At 41.1% G+C, this 20,994-nt stretch overlaps 1 protein-coding gene across 1 annotated transcript in view; it reads right to left on the reverse strand.

The window, feature by feature from the left end:
- The window catches only part of EPG5 (ectopic P-granules autophagy protein 5 homolog (C. elegans)), a 94,660-nt gene that overhangs the window by 59,371 nt on the left and 14,295 nt on the right, over window positions 1-20,994 (reverse strand). Inside the window, exons 6-15 of the mRNA XM_006889217.1 lie at window positions 20,171-20,244; window positions 17,485-17,590; window positions 14,198-14,312; window positions 13,628-13,778; window positions 11,441-11,596; window positions 9,312-9,469; window positions 7,033-7,187; window positions 4,855-4,995; window positions 2,328-2,492; window positions 398-517 (exon numbers count right to left, since the gene is read on the reverse strand). Of these exons, the coding sequence (XP_006889279.1) occupies window positions 398-517; window positions 2,328-2,492; window positions 4,855-4,995; window positions 7,033-7,187; window positions 9,312-9,469; window positions 11,441-11,596; window positions 13,628-13,778; window positions 14,198-14,312; window positions 17,485-17,590; window positions 20,171-20,244 (1,341 nt within the window). The remainder of the gene's footprint in view (window positions 1-397; window positions 518-2,327; window positions 2,493-4,854; window positions 4,996-7,032; window positions 7,188-9,311; window positions 9,470-11,440; window positions 11,597-13,627; window positions 13,779-14,197; window positions 14,313-17,484; window positions 17,591-20,170; window positions 20,245-20,994) is intronic.

Raw genomic sequence — 20,994 nt, forward strand, 5'->3', positions numbered from 1 at the left:
AATTTAACAATTAGTTCTCTTCAGCCCAAACAAGCCAATTCCCCAAAATTCACTATAAGTGAACTTTAAATTCTATAATACTTAAATTCTTATAGATGAAAACTTCATTCTCTAGGTTAAAAACTGATGGTGCTTTGAGTGTTGTCACCACCGTTATAACAAAATACACACTGAAGGACAAGTCAATTTGCTTTACGAATTTTCATTAAATGCACCAAAAAAAAAGAAAATAAATTTTGATAATTAAAACAAAAGAAAAACAATGTGTTTCAATCACAGTACTCAATTTCAACATCTTAAACTGCCAGAAATTATGAAGGTCATCTAAGCGGCAATACTTTATCCATCCAACCCTTTATTAATTTAGATCTATGTTCTCAATGCATGAGAGAAATACCTGCTTCATACTTTCAGAAAGCAGCCCTGCATATGGCTTCTGTGCAAGGTACTTCTGGTAAGCTTCAAGGACCATCAGAGCTACTTCAGCATGGACTGTTTGATTCAGATGAAGAACATCCTTTCAAAGAGAAAAATAATAGCAAGTATAGCATGTTGGGGGTGGGGGTTGTACCTCAGAATCAAAAAGATCAGGCAATACAGGGAAAGAAGTCTTGGATGCAAAACTCAAATTTTCCAAAACTCACATCCTTAAGAGTAAAGGTACAAAATGACAACAGGTGAAGGGAAAAAAACAGAAATCTTTAGAGAGCCTGGATGATGGACAGAGTTAGGTCTGAGTCTTCATAATCCTCAGCCCAAAAAAGGGATCTCTATAAAGATTGTGGCATCAGGATTGGTGGAAGATCTATCAACAATCTCCGTTATGCAGATGACACAACCTTGCTTGCTGAAACTGAGGAGGACCTCATGCACTTGCTGCGAAGGGTCAAGGACTGCAGCCTTCAGTATGGACTAAGGCTCAACGTCAAGAAGACAAAGATTCTCGCCACTGGACCAATTGGCAGTGTCAGGATGGATGACGAAGAGATTGAGAGTGTTCACAGCTTCACTTTGCTCGGCTCCACAGTTAACACTCTTGGTACCAGCAGTCAGGAAATCAAAAAGCGTATCACGATGGGAAAGTCTGCCGTTAGGGACCTCTCAAACGTACTCAGGAGCAACAGTGTCTCTCTGGAGACTAAGGTGCGCCTGATACAGGTCATGGTATTTGCAATCGCTTGTTATGCATCAGAGAGTTGGACAATGACTAGGGAGGACAGAAGGAGAGTGGATGCTTTTGAGCTGTGGTACTGGAGAAGGGTACTGAATGTACCCTGGACTGCCAGGAAAACAAACAGATCCATCTTGGAGAGGATTAAACCAAGCTACTCCTTGGAGGCAAGGATTCTGGGGCTTCGTCTGACATACTTTGGACATGTTGCCAGGAGGGACGGGTCCTTGGAGAGGGACATCATGCTTGGGAGGGTGGAGGGACAGCGCAGGAGGGGAAGACCCTCTATGAGATGGATTGATTCGGTGACTGGGGTAATCGGGATGGGTGTGTCAGAGGCGGTGCGGTTGGCGCAGGATAGAGCAGGGTTTAGAGCTGTTGTGCATAGGGTCGCTATGAGTCGGAAACGACTCGATGGCACATAACAACAACAACATAAAGATTTGGGGTTATAAGTTAAGAGCTTTCCTACAAGTTTAATAACTTATGTCTACATTCCCTTTCCTAGTTCTATTGTCAGTGAAAGGAAATAAACCTCAATTATACAGTAGAAACTGCTACAGAATTTCCCATCCAACTGTCCTTTGCAAGCTGAAGAAGTTATAGTAAACTCCTAACTATAACAAGATATGATTAATAATAACTCCCATGACAAGGCACTTGATAAATTATCCTAAACACTTTATTTGCCCTAACTTTTTGAATCCTGGCATTAGTCCTACAAGGTGAGTCCTATTAATGATATATTTATAGATAAATACTCAAAGGCCCACAGAATTCAGGAAGCTAGCTCAGGGTCACACTGCTAGGAAGTGGCAGGGCCCACAGCGGAACCCAGGCAGCCTGGCCCAGAGCTCAGGCCCTTCACCAACGTGCAGTGCACCACGATTCTAACAATAACATGCAAAGGAACTGCGCAAGGAAAAGGAATCAGAAGCAAGCGGCAATTAGGACCAACTGCATGAACAGGCAGATAAAAAACCACAGGTGAGAGTAGTCTAAGAACAGAAGGAAGACGATCTTCATGGAAGAGATTGTTCACTTTGCAAAACAAAATTAAAGAGAATGCTAAACTCTGATACTGCTAATAGAAATCTTCAGACATTGGAACAGATCATTTGGAATGCTAATGTCTGCTGTATGCCTTCAACCATACCTGTTCACCAAATCCCCAGTTCAGTCCTTCCAGAATAACACAGGCCAGTTTATTCTTCACGGAGGTCAGGTCATGGTTTAGCAACCAATCCCGAATCACAGCTATCTCAGAGGCAGAAGGTCGCCAGAGGTGCAAAGGTAATTCTTTAAATAAGTATAAAGAAACCTATTAAAAAGAAAGCAAACATTACGATCCAGACTTAAGGACAGTCCTAAGTTACTGAAGTACTAAATCATTACACTGCTTGCAAAACTTTTCCCCCAAAGAGGGACTTTGTTTGGTAATTTTAGATTAAAAGTAAAAATGCAATCAAGCATATTCCACCTCATAATGACTGAATAAGACAGAGCAGAACTGTCCAAAGGGGTCCCAAGGCTGAAAATCTTTCTCCCAGAGTTTATGCTTGATTTGAACCATTGACCTTTCAGTCAGCAGTCTAGTACTTAGTCCACTGTTTTGTGTTTTATTTAAGTGGCAATTATAGACAATCAAAAAAGGGATCAAAAATTTTATATATAAAAGAGTAGGCTTAACTTTAGGAAAACCACCACACTGATAACCATGTGCTATCATTCATTTCACAGCAACACATAACAAAGTTGTGTTACAAAGCACAACTAGAACCAGTAATCAGTAGGGAAATCTGGTCGCCTAGTGGCTAAGGAGTTATGTTCCCAACTCAAGACAGGTGGTTCTAATCCACCAGCTGCTCCATGAGAGAAATGTGAGTGAATTCTGACTGAACGTTAACACCACCAGCTGCCAGTCACGTCACTGCTGACTCTTGGCAAAGCCCTGTGGTCAGAGAAGACCTGTGTTTCACCAGATTTCCACGGACATAACCTTTCTTCTAAGGCTGCTCGAGGTGGGTTCAAACCTAAAATGACACACAGAGTACCAGACAGAAGTGCCCTTTGCAAACATAAGCTCAGAGAGAAATACTATCACCTTACACATTCTTTTGAAATTATGAAGTATGACTATCTGCCATTAAAAGACCTCACATGAGAGAGCTCTGGTGGCCTAGAGGCAAGAAGCTGCACTACAATCTCGAAGGCGCACAGTTTGGATCCATCAGATGCTCCAGTGGAGAAGGAGGGGCAATCTCCTCCAGTGCCAGTTGGATCCAATTCGATAGTACACAACAAGAACATTTTTTAAAAAGTTCAAAGACCTAAAGCCTTGAGGGAAAGTCTCATTATGCACAATCAGGAGAGGACAAAATCAACAAATGGGACCTTCTAAAAATTAAGTCCCTGGGTGCTTCAAAAACATTTTCCAATACGTTTTTCTCGCTTTTGTTGGTAAAAGAAACTCTACACACTCAGGATAAACATTTGGCTAGGACGTCTCAGACAAGGGTCTTATAAAAGTTTGCAGAATATAACAGGGCCTCCAGAGAGCACTGGTGGCCCAATGGTAAGAAGCTGCGCTGCAATCCTGAAGGCACACAGTTCAAATCCCCTAGCTGATCCTCAGGAGGATGGGCAACATCCTCCCATACTATTAACTGCCACTGAAAAGCCACCAGAGGGTCAGCTATGGCTCAGTTACGATTCAACGGCACACAGTAACAACAACAAGGCCTCTATAAGGAAAAGACTGACAACAAGACACGCAACTGGAACTGACCTGAATTTATATCCTTACAATGAAACAGCATCTAGCTGCAAAAAGGAATGAAGGAATGATCCAGGCTACAATATGGGTGAGCTCTGAAAATATATGGTGCACAGTAACAACAACAAATGAAAACAGCTAGTCACAAAAGATAACGTATTGTCACAAAACGTAGTATGTGATTCTGCCTATATGAATTATTAAAATTAGGCAAACCCACAGAAAGAAAGCTGATCAGTAGTTGCATGGGACTGGGGCCATGACAGCCAGGGAAATGTCTAGTATTCCTCCTGGAGGAGAGGAAAACGTTCTACAATTCACTGTGGTGATGGATGTACTTACCTGAGAACATCCTAAAAACCACTTACCTGTACACTTTACATAAGCAAACTGTACAGTATGTAAGTTACACCTCACAGTAGCTGTTTAAAAATGCCACAAAGACTTACACCTCACAGAAGCTGTTTAAAAATATCACAAAGACTACAAAAGGAATGTTGGCAGATGACAGAAACAAATGATGGCTGCCTTGCCCGTCCTAAACTACCGCTTTCATTCTGTTTGACTGTTTTAGACAAGTCCTTCCTTCTTAATCACAGTTGCTTCTTCCTGGTATCCCATACAAGAAGTATGCAAATGAAACAAAATTACGGAATAAATGCTATTAATAAAGGTTCTATGAGGAAAGTCAACTATGAAGAGGTTTTAAGATACATTGATTCATAGCTGTTTTGAAGCAGCAGCTCAGCCCGAGTAGGCAGGGAGGATGGTATGGATTCAGGGAGGCTCTCAAAACAAACCTCAGTTCCCTTCATTCTGCTGCACCCATGAGTGATCACTTATTCCCAACCACCTTCCAATCCCCCCGCCACACCTCCCACATTATATCCTTAAAAATCATTCTCACCATTCCAACCTGGTCGATGGTCTCCTGCACTCTCTCCAACAGGATAGAAATGATCTCGGGGTGTACAGCTGTGATGGCTCCTAAAAGTTCTCGTCCAACCTTAGAAAAAGTCTCCCTGGTGGACAATATGACGTACGACACCTACAGAAGACCCAGAGAAAAGGACTTTAACGTCAGGGAGTCAAAACACATTCGCACCTTTTCATAACTTATTTAGGAATTTTTCAAGTAAAGCAGAAAGATCTCAAAAAGCACACAGTGACATCTAGTTCTAGATCCAGGAAACACAACACATATCTTATCAGAAGCCATGAAAGAGTCCCTCTGGTCTCAAAATATCTCACATTTGAAGAAACCACTGCAATGAGGCATTTCAAGGAATAATGTGTTGCCTCCTTCTACAAAAACATCTCTAAGATATCAGTCTTCACCAATTCCTCTTGAATAACACCTTTAAATGATAGGTCACAATCATTTCTCAGGACAATAAAATAAACCAGGAAAATAACAGTGTAAAGCAAAATAGAACAGGAAGATGTGAGAGCACACCACCCGAAGGTTAGGCTCTGCTTCGCTTACACACACCCACACCATCAGAAGGCAAGGCAGGGCTTTATTTTTTATTGTGTATTCTGGTCAAAACTAAGTAGCTCAATAGTTAAAAGCTAAAAACAAATAATAGTTAATAATAAGATAAATAAATCTAAAATAGTTCAAAGCATAAAGTACTACCTTAGTCAAGAAACTTGAGCTCATCAACAAACGAATGGCTAGAGAAGCTCTGGTATATTCACACAATGGAATACTATGCTGCATTGAAAAACAAGGAACTCACGCACTATTACTCAAAATGGGTGACCCTGGAGGACATTATACTGAGTGAAATATCTCAGTCACAAAAAGATATATACTGCATAGTGCCACTGTTGTAGAATGAGTTGGGGTAAGACTGAAAAAACTGGATAAATTAGGTATGCTGCATTGAAATAGATGAGTGAGAGAACAGTTTAAATGCGATCTATGATAGGGTATTATGGTTATCACAAAAGTCCAGAATTAAGGTTGCATAATGGAATGTGCTGGGGGGGGGGTGCAGGGGATTGTATACCAATGAAGGAATTTTTCTTTTACTTCTCAAAGAGAGGAGCGAACTGGGGGGGAGGGGTGGACAGGGAGAAAAGTGCAACAATGAATGAATGGAAATCCAAAATCTCTGTAAATGTTCATTAAAATAAAAAAGAAAAAGAAACTTGAGAATGCCATTTCATGCACATAAAATGTATTTTTGTCTCCTCAAATATTTCAGGCCATCAAGGCGGCCTGGGACTCCAGATCCGTTCAGGCCTTAACCTCATGCGTGGTTCCAAAGCACAAGTACAGGAACAGCAGAATCAAGTATTTGATCCAGAAAAGAGCTTCCAATCATCTAGTTCTGTCATTTTCTAGAACACAGAGGGGCAGATAACAAATGCAGGGCATCTCTTAGAACATAATCTTGCCTGAATTTAACTTGGGTAAGTTGAAGGAAATCTTTATTAAAATAAATATAGGACAGCCTAAAGTGCAAATTGTGCATGGATTTAAAAAAAAAAAAAAGTTAAAAACAAGAGTGGATGTCCAAAATTTTTTCTCAAAAATCCAAACAAAAGTTCTAAAAGCAACAAAAGCAATGATTTCACTTCAGCCCGTCATTCATTCAGAAATAGCAGTAGAGAGAGAGAGAGAGCAGTAAAGTATCTTTTTCTGATGTGAAGATGGGCAATTAACAACAGAGTTAAATATCCTTTCTACCATTTGCTACCATTTGGCTTCAAAGTGAGGTTTTCACAACACTGGAGCGAGTAGAGAAGTGATGATTGAGAGAAGACAGGAGACCAGTATAAAAACCACAAGGAATGCAAGCGTAAGCATGGCAGATTGTCTACTTCATACCACAACTCATCCATCTACTGTCAAGAGACAGGAGGGAAAATGGAATGAGTATAACTCATGTTGTTAATATTCCCACATGACAAAATGATGTTCCTTTGGCTCTTTATCCCTCTTTCTAGGCACAAACAATTGCTAGAAAGTTGGTTTTATTATTATTTTTAAAAAAAAAAAAGCAATCCCCATAGAATCAATAAATTAACAACCCAAAAGAAACCATGTGTAGTCTCCAGAACTTAGTATTCTAACCTCATATATCTCCAGAACAATAATTTTTATGAAGTCTTCATCCACGTTGGTTCTTCTGGCCTGAGCCATCTGTGCAAATGTTGTCAGAAGGCAAATTTCTTCTGAGCTATTCATGGAAGAAAGACACTTCTCGACGTTCAGAAAGTGCTGTGGGTCTGAAAGTGCATATCAAGAAAATGAAAGAATAAATTTCCAGTTGTGGAAGTTACTCTATCAGAAAAACTAAAAAAAAAAAAAAAAAAAAAATTAAAAGGGAAAGAAAACTAAATTATCAGAGGACAAGAAAGTATAATGTTAAAAGACAATCAGTCCCAAAGGCGCATGGTTCAAATTCACCAGATGCTCCGCTGGAAAAGGAGAGAAAATCTCCTGTGCCAGTCGGATGCAATTCGACAGCACACAGCAAAAAAAGAAAAGAAGGGGGAAAGATAATCAGAAATACTTAAAGATGTCAAAAGGCTATCTTTTCCCTATATTGGTTTTACCAAAGCCTCGGAGAGGAGGCAGGATCAGACTGGCCTCTGAGAAAGCTACAAACTTTATAACATCATCTCAGAAGACAACTGAATTCTCCAGCCTCAGTTTCCTAATATGTTTTAAAAGGTTACTTCAGAGCTTCAATGACATGCCAAGTGGTTTTTCCTCTCTGTAAGCACTGTCATAGGTGAGACATCCTTGAGAGCAGTACCGCCAGTGCCAGGGACACCAGATGAACGAAGACCCTGCCCAGTAAAACTGCCAAGACGTGCAAACCACTCAGCGTAAACACAACAGTGAAAGAAAACAAAGGTTGGATCAACAGATGTAACACACATTTATGTTACTCACTTGTCTGCTAACTGGCAGTTTGAACCTACAAGGCCGCTTCACAGAAAAGACCTTGCAATCTGTTCCTAGGAGCCTCTATGAGGCAGGTCTACTGGCATGGAGTCGTTATGCATCAGAATCTACCAGATGCTACACAAAAGTTACACAAAAACAGAGAACACCACGTAAGCTTTCCGAGGCAGTTCCACTCTAACCTACAGGGTCGTTGTGTTGTGTTATTGCCAGGTGCCGTGGAGTCGACTAGGACAGAGTCATTATGAGAATCAACTCAGGAATGTGTTGTGGTCTGGGCTATTATTGTTATTCCTGTGTACTGTTGAGTAGGAACTGATCCACAGTCGATCCTCTAGTGGGCTTTCAGAAGCAGGAAGTCACATGCGAAGGACACTGTCCATCCTTCTCCTGCGAAGCAGCGGGTGGATTCAAACTGCATACTTTTGAGTTGGCAGCACCAACTGCTAAACCACCAGAGCAGAACTGTACTTTGTCACTAGGTGGCAGTATGCACAAATTTGGCAACAAATGATAAAAACTAAAGGTTGCAAAGGTCAAGTTTAAAGGAGGGAAAAAATGTATTTGAAGGATAAAAAAAAGATTCCCTGATAGAATTATTGTACAAAGGAGACAACAAATCGACAATTCTTTTTACATGAATATAAATTTGAGACATGAAAAGTAGTTCAACATATATTTGTTAAAAACAGCCCCACTGGCATTTACCAAATCAAATTTTGTACTTCCACCACCAAACTAGGTTTAGAAGAGAAATACGGAAAATTTAAAAAAAAATAATAATAAATAACCAAATTATAAAGAAAGGGTAATGTCACAGACACGTGTAAAAAGAGGTTTTCTAAAAGCTGGAATATATAATATTGTGTTTACTATAAATACTAATCATGGGACTAAAAGAGTATTCATCTGGATTTACGATAAACCAGTTGTTTTTTATTATTTGTGTGTGTGTGTGTGTGTGTGTGTGTGTGTGTACACCATCAAATCAGTTTTTGACTGGTACAGTAGGAGATTACCTCTCCGTCTCCAGCAGAGGATCTGGTGGATTCAAACCGGGCACCTCTGAGATTACAGTGAAGTTTCTTGCCACTAGGCCACCAGAGTTCCCTAAGCCAGCTGTTTTCTAAAGAATTCTGGTGCCACAGAGCCGGGCTGCTAACTGGAAGGGCAGTAGTTCAGGTCCACCAGCCACTAGACAGGAGAAGGCTGGGGCCATCTCCTCCCTTAACAGCCTTAAGGACTGGATGGTCACCAATGACTCAGACTCCACTCAAGGGTGAGGCGTTTTCTTTTCAGCTGTGAGCTAAAAATGAAACAACTAAGCCGGCTGCCAAATCTCAAAACCATCTACATGGAAAACACTCAGATGCGAAGTAGAAGGAATAAGCAATGAAGAGGGAAAGCAGTGAAAGGCCTGTGTGGCCCACAGGCCATACCTTGGAGCTGCCGCTTGCACTGGGCGGTCTGGAGGGAGGTGCCCAGCTTCTCCAGGTCCCCACTCTCCACCTGGTGCATGAGGTACAGGAGCTTCCACAGCATGTGGACAGACACCGTCCCGAAGGGCATTTCCGACATGAACAACCAAATACCAAGTCTGCGTGTTTTAAAAACAGCACGAACAACTTTATTTATTAGTCAGTTTGGCCACACAGAGGAAGTAGATAAAGTTTCAGCACTGGCAGAAAAAATTTACAAAATCTACAGTCAAAAAACTTCACAATCTTACGTTTGTCAAGGGATAAATGTCAGTGTTTGTCACTGAAAGCAGAACAATAATTGTATAAAGTCTGAAATGGAAGATAGATTAGTTCAAAAGGTACAAACGAAATCAAAATGGTTTCACTGAGGTACAGTCTGCTGCCCTGTCGTGTGGTCTCAAGTTTTGCAGATGTATGAAATAGAGAAAACCCTGCTAACTTATTTGACTGTACAAACTGGTATTTTTTAAAGATATATTTTCAAAAACTCACTTTTGCAAATGTAAAATTAAGTGTTTCAATTTGTTCTTTGGAATCTACTATTCCATTGTACATCCTTAAAGATTTTTCAACTTGAGCAAAATTATTTAAGTTACAAAAACACTGAGAATCGAGTCCTGTGCGATGGCTGGTGTCATAAACCAACAGTCAGCAGGTTCAAGCACATTCAAGTAGGTGTCAAGGTCCTACATCTAACATGACGTGAAAGGTGGTTTTAACATAAAACAAAACTTTTCTGATTTAAATACACAAATGTAAAAATCAAGTGTGTTTCTTGAGGTTTACTGGATAGAAATTTCTGTAAATCGTATTTTATAAAATACGTATCACTGTACATTAAACCATGGAACTCCGTTAGATTTTGTCACTTAAAATTGAATAAACATCTACAGACCGTTTAAAACAAACAAACAAACCCACAATTACTCTACAGTCATTTTCCTAACAAACGTAAACACAAAGCATGGCTAATGGTGACACTGAACACTGGAGCAGCGCTTCCTCTGTCCCAGACACTTTTCTAACTCAGATGGACAGATCCACTCATTCTACTCCCATCAAAACCTTCAGGCAAGTATTACTCTCAATGTACACACAGGACGACAAAGGCAAGTGAGGAGAGTAAGAAGCAGGGCAGGGTTTTGAACCGTTGATACTTTCAAGATCTGAGTGAGATGATCTAAGATGTGGCTATGTGAGTACTCTAATATATGACATACACACACACACACACACACGCGCACACACACACACACACACGCGCACGCACACACACGCACACACACGGGCTTCTGTTGTTCCATCAAGTCGAGTACAACTCATAGCAACCCTATGAGCAATAGACCTTAAGCCTGTCCTGTCCTGGTGCCATAATAATCTTGGGCACATTCCATCCAGCTGTGTCACTGTCTATCTGTCTCACTGAGAGTCTTCCTCTCTTTCACTGACCCTCAACCTTTCCAAGTGTGATGATGCACCTCTCCAAAGAACAGCCTCATCCAGCAACATTTTCAAAGTATGTGACATGAAACTGTCCTCCTGCTTCCAGAGAGCTTTCTGGCTACACTTTCTCCAAGACATACCTGTTTTTTTTTTCTTTTAGGCCCTGCCCTGACTCCTCACTGGCCATGGAATAAGGATTAAACTCCATGGCTGAGTATTCAAAAACTTCCGTAAGGCAGCCAGGACCCACACCTCCACTCTGTGCCTCTTTGCATTCAGAATATGACTCAGAATTGGCTCAGGAGCACAGGTGTGTTTTGTTGTAACACAGACACTCTAGCTGGGTGGATAATGACATTTACCCTTGTTTTCTCCTGCTCAAGGCTGTCCCAAAAGTTCACGGGGTGACAAAAATAGAACATCAGAATTACACTGTTGTAAAAATGAAAAGAAATCTGTATTATTTAAGTCGTTCTAGTCAGCAAGGGGTAAACTGCAGAAAAGGAGACTGAAGCCCAAGAAATGTCCCAAAATATATATATGATGACATTATTATGAGAGATCCACATGGGTGAATGATTTGCACTCTAATTATCCTCCCCAGCCACGAGAGAGTCCTCAACAATTACCAACATTCTTCTTACCTTTTTGCTTTCAGCACACGTAGAACAGCCCTCAGGAAGAGTTCATCAAACTCAACCTGGAGCTTCTCAATGGAATAGGGCTGCAGGGCCAATCCCAGGCCTTGATTGTGGCTCACAAACTGTGCCCAGTGGTCACTCACATAACCAAGGGTCATCCTGACAAGGGAGACACGTATATAATAAGTACATCACTTAAACGATCCCATCCAAAATTAGCAATTTCATACTCTGAACATTCAATTTTTCAGCACACCTTTGCTGAGCACCTTCCAGGTTCTGAAAATAAGGCAAAAATAATAAAACAAACCAATCCCTACTGTCACGGAGTTTAGTGGTGAGTAGAGAGACAATAAAATAAACATGTAGCCTGTCAGTAGGAAATAAATAGCAGTGTGGGTGTCGATAAAAGCATGGAGGGAACACAGTACGTCTGGAGTTGGGAGAAGGGCTAAAAGGGTGAGCTGGGAGCAGCAGAGGCCTCTCTGCAGAAGGACACATGAACAAGAACCCTAAGAAGGTGAGGGTTTAGTCAGAACAACATCCACAGGACAAAGCATCTGAGAGGCAACAGTGCAAAGGCTACTGGGTAGGTTCACTATGTTTGAGAAATACTAAAAACACGCATAAGGGGCAATCTCCTCCTGTACAAGTCAGATCTGATTTGACGGTACACTCACACAAAAATAATAAATAATAAAAAAAAAAAAACCACGCATAGAAATCTGGTCACAAAGGGCCCTTATAGACCACAGAGAGGACTTCCAGGGTGCTTTTCTCTTAGTGATTTAATATTCACTTTATAAAGTAGTGCCCTGAACTGGCTCCTGATTTTAAACACTTGGTTGGAGGGGTGGCCAAGAACAGACGCAGAAAGAGAAGACTATTACACTATTCAGGTAAGAGAGTAATCGTGTGTGAACAACACGTGTGTGAATTGTGGAAGGGGAACCCAATTTTCTCTCTAAGCATGATAAAACTAGAAAAAAGAAAAAGAAAAGCTAACCAATGACATGAAAGGCTGTCATGTGAACTACATTAAAGATGTCATGCAGGATTAAGATCAAGAATTAATCAAGGATAGAGAATGTTCATTAGCATCATTTGGAAGAGTTAGGAGTTAGGGCACAGTCCTGTGGGGATGGCCTAACGGCCTGAGGAGAGATACTTTCTAAGAAGCATCTGAAACTGATTTAAAAGAAGATGGGGGTGGCAGGGAGGAGAAGCATAAGCACAGTATTTTGTGTATTTATCAGTTGTAACTGTTAACAAAAAAATCATAATGTAAAGACTAAACACCGACTTTAGAGAGTTATTGAGAAAAGAAAACAAGAAGGTGCAGTGGAGATCTTTTCTCAAGCAAAGTGGACCCCAACCTTTTATGACATCCTATAATCACTTGCCAGGTTTTCAAAAACTAGTGAGTTTCCACATACAATATACCAAAATCTATTTCGTTTTAGAAACAAGTGAAGATGGAAAAATCTGTTTCATTTGTTGGAAGATTATTTTGGTTTTAAGAAGTGAGGAATGGAACAAACAGGGTATTTATTTACTGAAGTAACTATAATGGTATATGATCTAATAATAATCCAATAAAGATAGAAAACTGGTAATGTCGAAAAGAGGATACAAAACTAACTTAAGACACTTTTCACAGGGTGGTAAAATGCTAGTCTTTCCCAAAGATAGTGGCCACTGACTGGTTTATCTCTGCAATTTTTATCAGATTTATCTCTGCAATTTTTTTAAAAGGTACTTCTTAACAGAAATTAGAAAAAGAATGAGTAAAAGCAGGGAAGCGAAGACTAAAACAGCTATTGGCAGCTTTCCACAGCTCTGACACAATTTCAGAGCGAAAGCTCAGAAGGAGGAGAGCAGAGAGCAGAGGCAAGACCTGCATTTCCACTGACCTCCTTTCCTCCACTCTTCCACTCCTGAACGACTCTAACAGTCATGTCACTACGCAGCTAAATTTGAGATAATTAACCCACTGTCTTGACTGGAAACGTTCTAAAATTGCCATCACATCTAAGGTGGAAAAAAGCAAGGAAACAAAAGTCTTGCTTTCTGAAAAATGAGACCTACAGTATGGCATGGAAATGTCCCCCAGCTCTAATGATGCAGGGCCTGTGCCCAAGCAAGAGGAAAGTAACCACAAAGACAGGGAGGTCCCACAACAGAGATTACCTGATCATGTAACCGATGCGCTTCACAAACTGCCTGTAGCGAGCTCTGTTAAAGGTCTCTAACCCCACACCCAGAAGCTCCACCAACGAATTGGCAAAAGCAAAAATTTTCATCATCTCTTGAGGTCTTGTTGTTTCAGGCAAATAGTCACCTACAAATTAATAAGAGAAAAGGACAAGAATATACTTACTATTGGAAAAACACTGAGGGAAAATTGAAGTATAAATATTTCAGTGAGGAAACAAAACCAAATTGGTGTAAGAATCAACAACCCTTGTTAACCCTACAGCAACATGAAATTGAACACTTGAGACACAGTGCAAAATGAAAATAAATATTACTAAAGCTGGGCAGTGTGAAAGCTGGTTGGTCTTGAATTTAGGCACCAGGTGGAAAATTACAACCCAAAGAGAAAGGAAGGAAACTTTATCAAGGTGATACCATCATCTGTAGCAGAGCTGAACAAAGATGAAGGAATCCCTACATGAATTAAGTAAGACTTGGTGCTGAATTCCTGCATTTGAGCTTGCCACGACCACATTTTCCATAAGACAAAAGAAATCAACCTACCTTTTGCCTTGATCCCAAGAAGATGCTGAAAGAGTTCATGAAATGGAAACTGTGATAAAAGGGTAACCAAGTCATCTTCATTAAGGAGAATCCAACTAGTTTCTGGGTCTTCGTCCTAAAATGGAAAATTATGGCAGCTGAGTCCATCAGATTAACACATGGCCTATAGTCACAGGTGCTAAATTATCTCAACAGTACGCATATGAAAATTCTCCTGAGCTCTTAGCTTCATAGTCTCAGTTCTGCAGACAGACTATAAATGCTCTGAAAATGCAAGCACAATTTTATGTTAAGAAAGGATCATGTCTATCCTTCAGTGACAAACTATTCTTATTAAATTCCATCCCAAAGAAGGTAATTAAAAACATTCTTCTGGGTTGCTCTGGTGCCCTAGTGGCAAGAAGCTGCACTGTAATCCTGAAGGCAAGCAGTTCGAATCCACCAGATGCTCCACTAGAGAAGGTGCAATTTCCTCTTGTGCCAGTTGGATCTGACTCAATGGTATACAACAAGGGGGGGAATCCAAATATTCCCCTAGAGTGGGAATCTTAAAAGTCCATGCATTGGAAACATCAGTTAAAGAACCATGTTACAGTACAAGGGATTTCAGTCACAATTCTCTTCTCCCTCAAAACAAGAGCAACTCCAGTATTCAACAGATCATTACGAAGCCAGTGCCATCTGTCGTTATAAATGACTGACGTGCTACTGTCAATTAAAGCTTATAATTGAAAACAAAAGGAAAATAACAGTGGGATTATATAAGGGAAGTCTTGAGTTCTTTTTAAGGTACACTACAATCAAAAGAAGGAGCTCTGGTGGCTTGTTGCTAAAGCACTGTGCTGCCAATAAAAAGGTATGCAGTTTGAATCTACCAGCTGCTCTTAGGAAGAAAGATGGGCTATCTCCTCCCATGCGATTTACTGCCTCAGAAAACCCACTGGAGGGTCAGTTACGGATTGGTTACAACTCCAAGCCATACAACAAAAACATTCAAAAGGGAATACTGTAGAAGAGCTACCCTGTCTAGACTTCAACAAGGGACTAATGTAATTCATTTACAACTTCTTTAAGTCACATCCTTTTTGTCCTAGGAGCCCTGGTTGCCTCGTGAGTGAGGATCTGCACTGCTAATCCACAGATGGTGATTTAAGTGGAAAGATAAGCCATCTCCTCCCGTGTGATTTACAATCTGAAAACCCACAGGAAAGTCAGTCAGTTACAACCCAACAGCAATGAGTTTTGTTGGTTTGGGGGTTTGTTTGGGTTTTTTTTGTTACTGTTATTTCTTTTTTGAGACAGGTCTGAAATAGCAAACAAAGACACTCTCAAAAGCTCCAACTGGAGCAATAGTTCTCAATTCTGCCTTCATATCAGAACCACCAGGGAGGCTTTTAAACACCTGAGTGTCTGGAAGCAAGCCTGGTCGAGATTTCTGAACTTGCCTGGGTGATTTAACTGCACTGGGACTGCTGGGAGCTACTGATCTGGGAAAAAAACCCAGATGCCTTCCTCCTCCCGCCCTTCCTCAACTCAGCATGACCGACTTTCTCATCTACCCCTCAAATTCTAGAATCCATTCAACATGTAGTGAGTACCAGCCAGGAACCAGGCACCCTGCAGGGCCCTTACATAATCGTTTTCTGTCTCTGGGATTAAACACAGCAAATCATTCAGAAACAAAAGGGGAGACCAATTAGGGAAAAGGGTCAGGGCCGTCACCCATCACAATCTTTAAAAGACCAGGCTCGCCTCTAACTCAGTACACAGATGTGTTTTCGGTGGGCATGAGCTGTGAAGTGGGGGTAGGATGAAGTGCCCTGTAGAATAAAGAAATTCTCAGTGTTTAAAATAAAAACAACAAAGACATCAGGCTCTGGCAAAACTGTTTGTACATCCAATTACTGTCCTATCTCCCGCAAAGCCCAGGTGTAAAGCAGCTGTACAATGGCCCTTCTGAATGAGCACCAGGTAAAGAAACAGGCACAGTCCCTCCCTCGCTGTGATGGCCACTGTCCTGAGACCTGTCTGTTGTCTATTCCCATTTCAGAAGTAGTGTTAGTAAACCGAGCGCTCAGCCATCATGTCCAAGCAGATCAAATGAGGACTTAGACCATTTAAAAAAAGGTACCCAGAGCTGATAATTAGCTGAAGGAAAAACGCCTTTACAAAGCTATTAACCATGTATTCAATAGAAGAAAAATTCTGCACATCCAAAAACTTCTCCAACAGGGTAAAAAGGGAAGCCAGAGACTGGGGAAAAACATTTGGTAACGACATGTCAGATAAGGGATTTATATCTAGAATTTATAAAATACTTGAGCACCACAACAAGATAAATGTAAACAATCCAATTGAAAAATGGGCACAGGATATGAACACTTCACCAAAGAAGACATTCAGATGGCCAACAAACACATGAAGAAATGTTCAAAATCCCTAGCTCTAAGAGAGATGCAAATTAAAACAACTATGAGATATCATCTCACCCCAGTAAGAATAGCAAAATCTAACAGAACAGCAAGCAACAAATGCTGGCGAGATTGTGGAGAAACTGGAACCCTTATTCACTGTTGGTGGAAGCGGAAAATGATGCAACCACTGTGGAAGGCGGTGTGGTACTTTCTCGAAAAGTTGCAAATAGGAATACCATTTGACCCAGCAATTCCACTACTGGGAATATACCCCAAAGAGACCATAACTGCCACCCAAGCAGATATATGCACACCCATGCTGTTCACAATAGCAAAGAGTTAGAAACAACCTAGATGCCTACCAACAAATGAATGGATATAGAAGCTGTGGTATATTCACACAATGGACTACTACGTTGCAATGAAAAACAAGGAATTCATGCAATATTATTCAAAATGGGTGACCCTGGAGGACATTATGCTGAGTGAAATATCTCAGTCACAAAGGGACAAATACTGCATGGTGCCACTGTTGTAAAACAGGACTGACATCAGGGTTGGGGGGAGACTGAGAAAGATGGGATAAATAATGTATACTGCATTGAAACAGATGAGGGAGAAAACTATTTAAAAGGGATATATGATTAGGTATTATTGTCATGACCAGAGTCCAGAACGAAGGCTGCATAGTGGAGTAAACCTAGGGGGAGGGATTGTAAAACAATGGGGGAACTTTACTTTTCAAAGAGAAGAGTGTACTGGGGTGGGGAGGGGAGGGCAGGGAGAAGAGTACAACAATGAATGAATGGAAATCCAAAGTCTTTGTAAATTATCATTAAAATTAATAAAAAAAAAATGGGCTATCGCCTTTACCTCTTCTCCTCCCTCATCTACCAGCGTCCAGTTCCCTGAATCCGGCCCCGAGGAGGACAGGTTCCGCTCACTGGGCTTCATGTGGCACATGAACTCTGCTCGGTTCCTACAGGACAAGAGAAACGACCCAGTCACAAAGCACAGCCAGCCACACAGGCGCGCAGCCTGGCTCACCTTCCCACCGTGAAATGGACTCAGCACTGACCCAAACCTTCTAGAGGAAGAAATTAGTAAAGAAAAAAAGAACTGGTTAAAAAGCAAGACACACAAACCTCACTAATTTTGGTGGAGAGATGATGGCCCTTCTGAATATTTTACCATTAATTAGGGACTGCAGAAAAGCTGTGCCACTAGCCAGCTCCTGACACGCGATGACCCCTCAATCCAGGTGGCTGCAGACCCTCATCTCTACCCAAGCCTTACAAAGTGTTGCTGGGGTGACAACTTTAGATAACACAATTTAGAGCATTTTAAAAGAGTATTCTACAAGGGAGCTCTGGTAGCCTAATGGTAAGAAGCTGCACTGCAATCTCAGCGGTATACGGTTCGAATCCACCAGATGCTCTGCTGGAGAAGGAGGGGCAATCTCCTCCTGTACCAATCAGATCCGACTTGATGGTATACACAAACAAACAATATAATAAAATAAAAATTTAATAATAGTTATTCTACAGAATAGTGGAGAAGCTTGCATAGAGCAAAACAAGTACATCTATGAAAGAAAAATAAATCCCGCAGAGCCAGGCTTTCTTTCACAAGGTGCTGGCTGGATCTGACGAGCAAGCAGAACCAGCATTTCTCTTCTTCGGCCACAACCCAGTTCTCTGTCCTCCGTCCCTTCTTCTCTGCCCTGAACACAAAAATCCATCCATTTCTTGAATTTTCATTCAAGACTTCTAGCTTAATAGCTCTCATGCTGTTCTTTCAACTGTCCAAATGCAAAGCTCCAAGCATTCACTGCTGTCACTTGTAGCTGTTTAACTGTGCATATCAACAATTTCGTGTTTTTCAGCCCTCAAAACCGCTTTCCTTTCTCATCTTTTGGTTTGTTAGGGTTGCTAACACCCTCTCAGTCAGTTACTCTGAATCAGAAGTCTAGAGTTTGGTCTGACGCCCCAGGATTCTCTTTATTTGTCCACCTCATCCTTTCCCCTCATTTCTTGCCCACTACCATTTCCCTAGCTCAGTTCCCGATCGGAGACACGCTGTCCAGGACTCTAAAAGCAGAGACAGTGACAGCGTTTGGCATGACAGGGCACAAACTCTGCTTTATCAGCCAGAATAAACCCCCTGGTATTGGATTAGGTTTCCAAGAGAAGACTTATAAGACTTGTAATAACTCAGTTACGTGTATATTCTTCTGGTAAAATATAAATCCTGAGCAAGAGAGAAGTTCAATATGGCAAAAATTGTGCTGTTCTGTCATGCCCAACAGGGCACCTCAGAGCGCCAGTCAAAAAGACGCACAAGCAGAGACTGAGGATGGGAGAGCCCAGCAGCGCTTCATTCTCTGTTCATAGGGATGCTGTGAGTCAGAAGAGACGCCACAGCCCCTAAGAAACACAAAAGCAACTGCAAGGACACATTTCTCACAGTGGTGAACCCACGTGAGACTCCAATGCTGGGCCGGAGCCCTTAACATTGCCAAGACATGTGGCATCTACCATAGTTTTGCATATAATGCCTCCATATAGTGTGTACAAGCACACAGCGCACAGAGGATACCAACACATGTATTTCATTAGATGGTTTGTAAAAACTAATAAAAGTGCTCTTCTCCTGTAACAGGGAGTCATCAGACTCCTACAGTAGTCACCACCCATGGCAGTAAAATAAACCAGGAATTAATAAAGGTAGGTAGGAGTTCTTCCTGTCAACTGAAAAGTCACTTGAAATACTAAAGCCAATTCTGTGCTTGACCTCAATGATGTCAGATTCCTCTCCTTCAGTCCATCCTAGTCTTTCTTGTATACAACATTCACCTTTGTTCAGAAATCCTAAATGACCTAAATCATATCTAAACTTCTGTGCCTTAAATCTAAGGGCTTCTGTTCAACTCGCCCGAGTTATTCGTCTTTATTCCTGTCTCTCATACACCTCTTCACACCAGCCAGGCTGATCTCCCTGGCCTCTTCCTGCTCAGCTTCACGTCAAATCAGGTTCTCTGCTAACACAGTGGCCTGCCTAGTCCCCTTCTTCCAATGAGCCAATCCTTCGAATCCCTGGGCCACTCATTAAGGAACCTGTCTGACGACTAACAACTCTTTGTTCTCTTCATTTCTACTGTATCAATGATTGCTTCTCAATTTAACACATGAATCTCTAATAGTGTTTCCCTGTCACCAAGTCTCTCCTTCTGAGGAACACAGTATATTTCTGTGTACCTTTGGCAACTTTCACAACAGCAGCAGAACTGACAAGAGGGAAGTCTGGCAGCACAAACACATTCACACGGGACTCTAAGGAAGCTTAATTATTTATACAATTAAAAGTCTTTAATGGGGTCACTTTGGGAGAAGAGGCATCAAGCTTTCCCATCACTACTATTATTTAAAAAAAAAAAAAAAGGAAAAGTTAAATTCCAAAATAACAATACTTTCTTCAGCATTTCTCTGGATCAAGAAGCCAATCCTGGGAAAGCAAGGAGTGTTTCAATTTTGACTTCACAAAGTTTCTCCATACTTACTTGACAGGAGACATGAGCAGGGCCAGGGATTGCATAAAGTGAAAGATCCCTGATGGGTTATTCAATACCTTGATCTGAAATCAGAAAAAGGAAAAAGAATGTTGCAGAAGACCTGTAAAAACCTCAAGTGTCCGTAATCTTAGTTCAGTAGCATTATGACAAAAGGAGGTGGACAGGGAACAAAGGTGGAGCCAGCACCTGGTCCACAGCGAGACCACAGCTCCGCACTGGCCCATCCAAGAGGTGTAGAGCCAACTGACCAGTTTACATCGACTACAGCACAAGCCAAAGGACAACATTCCCGAAGAAATGCAAAGAGAAAACCATAAAATAAATAAATAAATAAAATCCTCTATTAGTTTGAGTCAAATGGGTTTTTTAGTATCAGAAGTTTTAAAAGGGAAGAAAGAAAAGGTAGCACATGAGGTTGAACCCGGCACACTTTTTGGCTCCTACACATCTGTGTTGTAGCTATGAGAACATGACCCAAAGGTAAGCAGAGGGAAAAACCCCAGAAGCCATAAAATCAGCTCCAAGATGTATATGAGAGCTGATCACATGAATCAAGAGCTCTACTAGGGCTTCAAGTTCATGGCTGTCTCTGTTTTACCTAAAACACGTGTGGTCGGGATAAATGAAAAAGCTAGAAAGGTGTTAGGGGTGTGCACTGATTAGCCAGATTACAACTGAACTTTTGCAATTATATCATTATTTTAGTCACTATGGGTACCGAAGAACACACAGCATAAAAACTCTTATGAAAATGTACTAAGTGCAATTTTATTTTAAGTACTGATAAAAATTAATATTATGTCAAACATTAT

Source organism: Elephantulus edwardii, unplaced genomic scaffold (genome assembly GCF_000299155.1).
Source record: "Elephantulus edwardii isolate Elephantulus edwardi_28Jun2011 unplaced genomic scaffold, EleEdw1.0 scaffold00076, whole genome shotgun sequence".
In the NCBI taxonomy this organism is placed as follows: domain Eukaryota; kingdom Metazoa; phylum Chordata; class Mammalia; order Macroscelidea; family Macroscelididae; genus Elephantulus; species Elephantulus edwardii.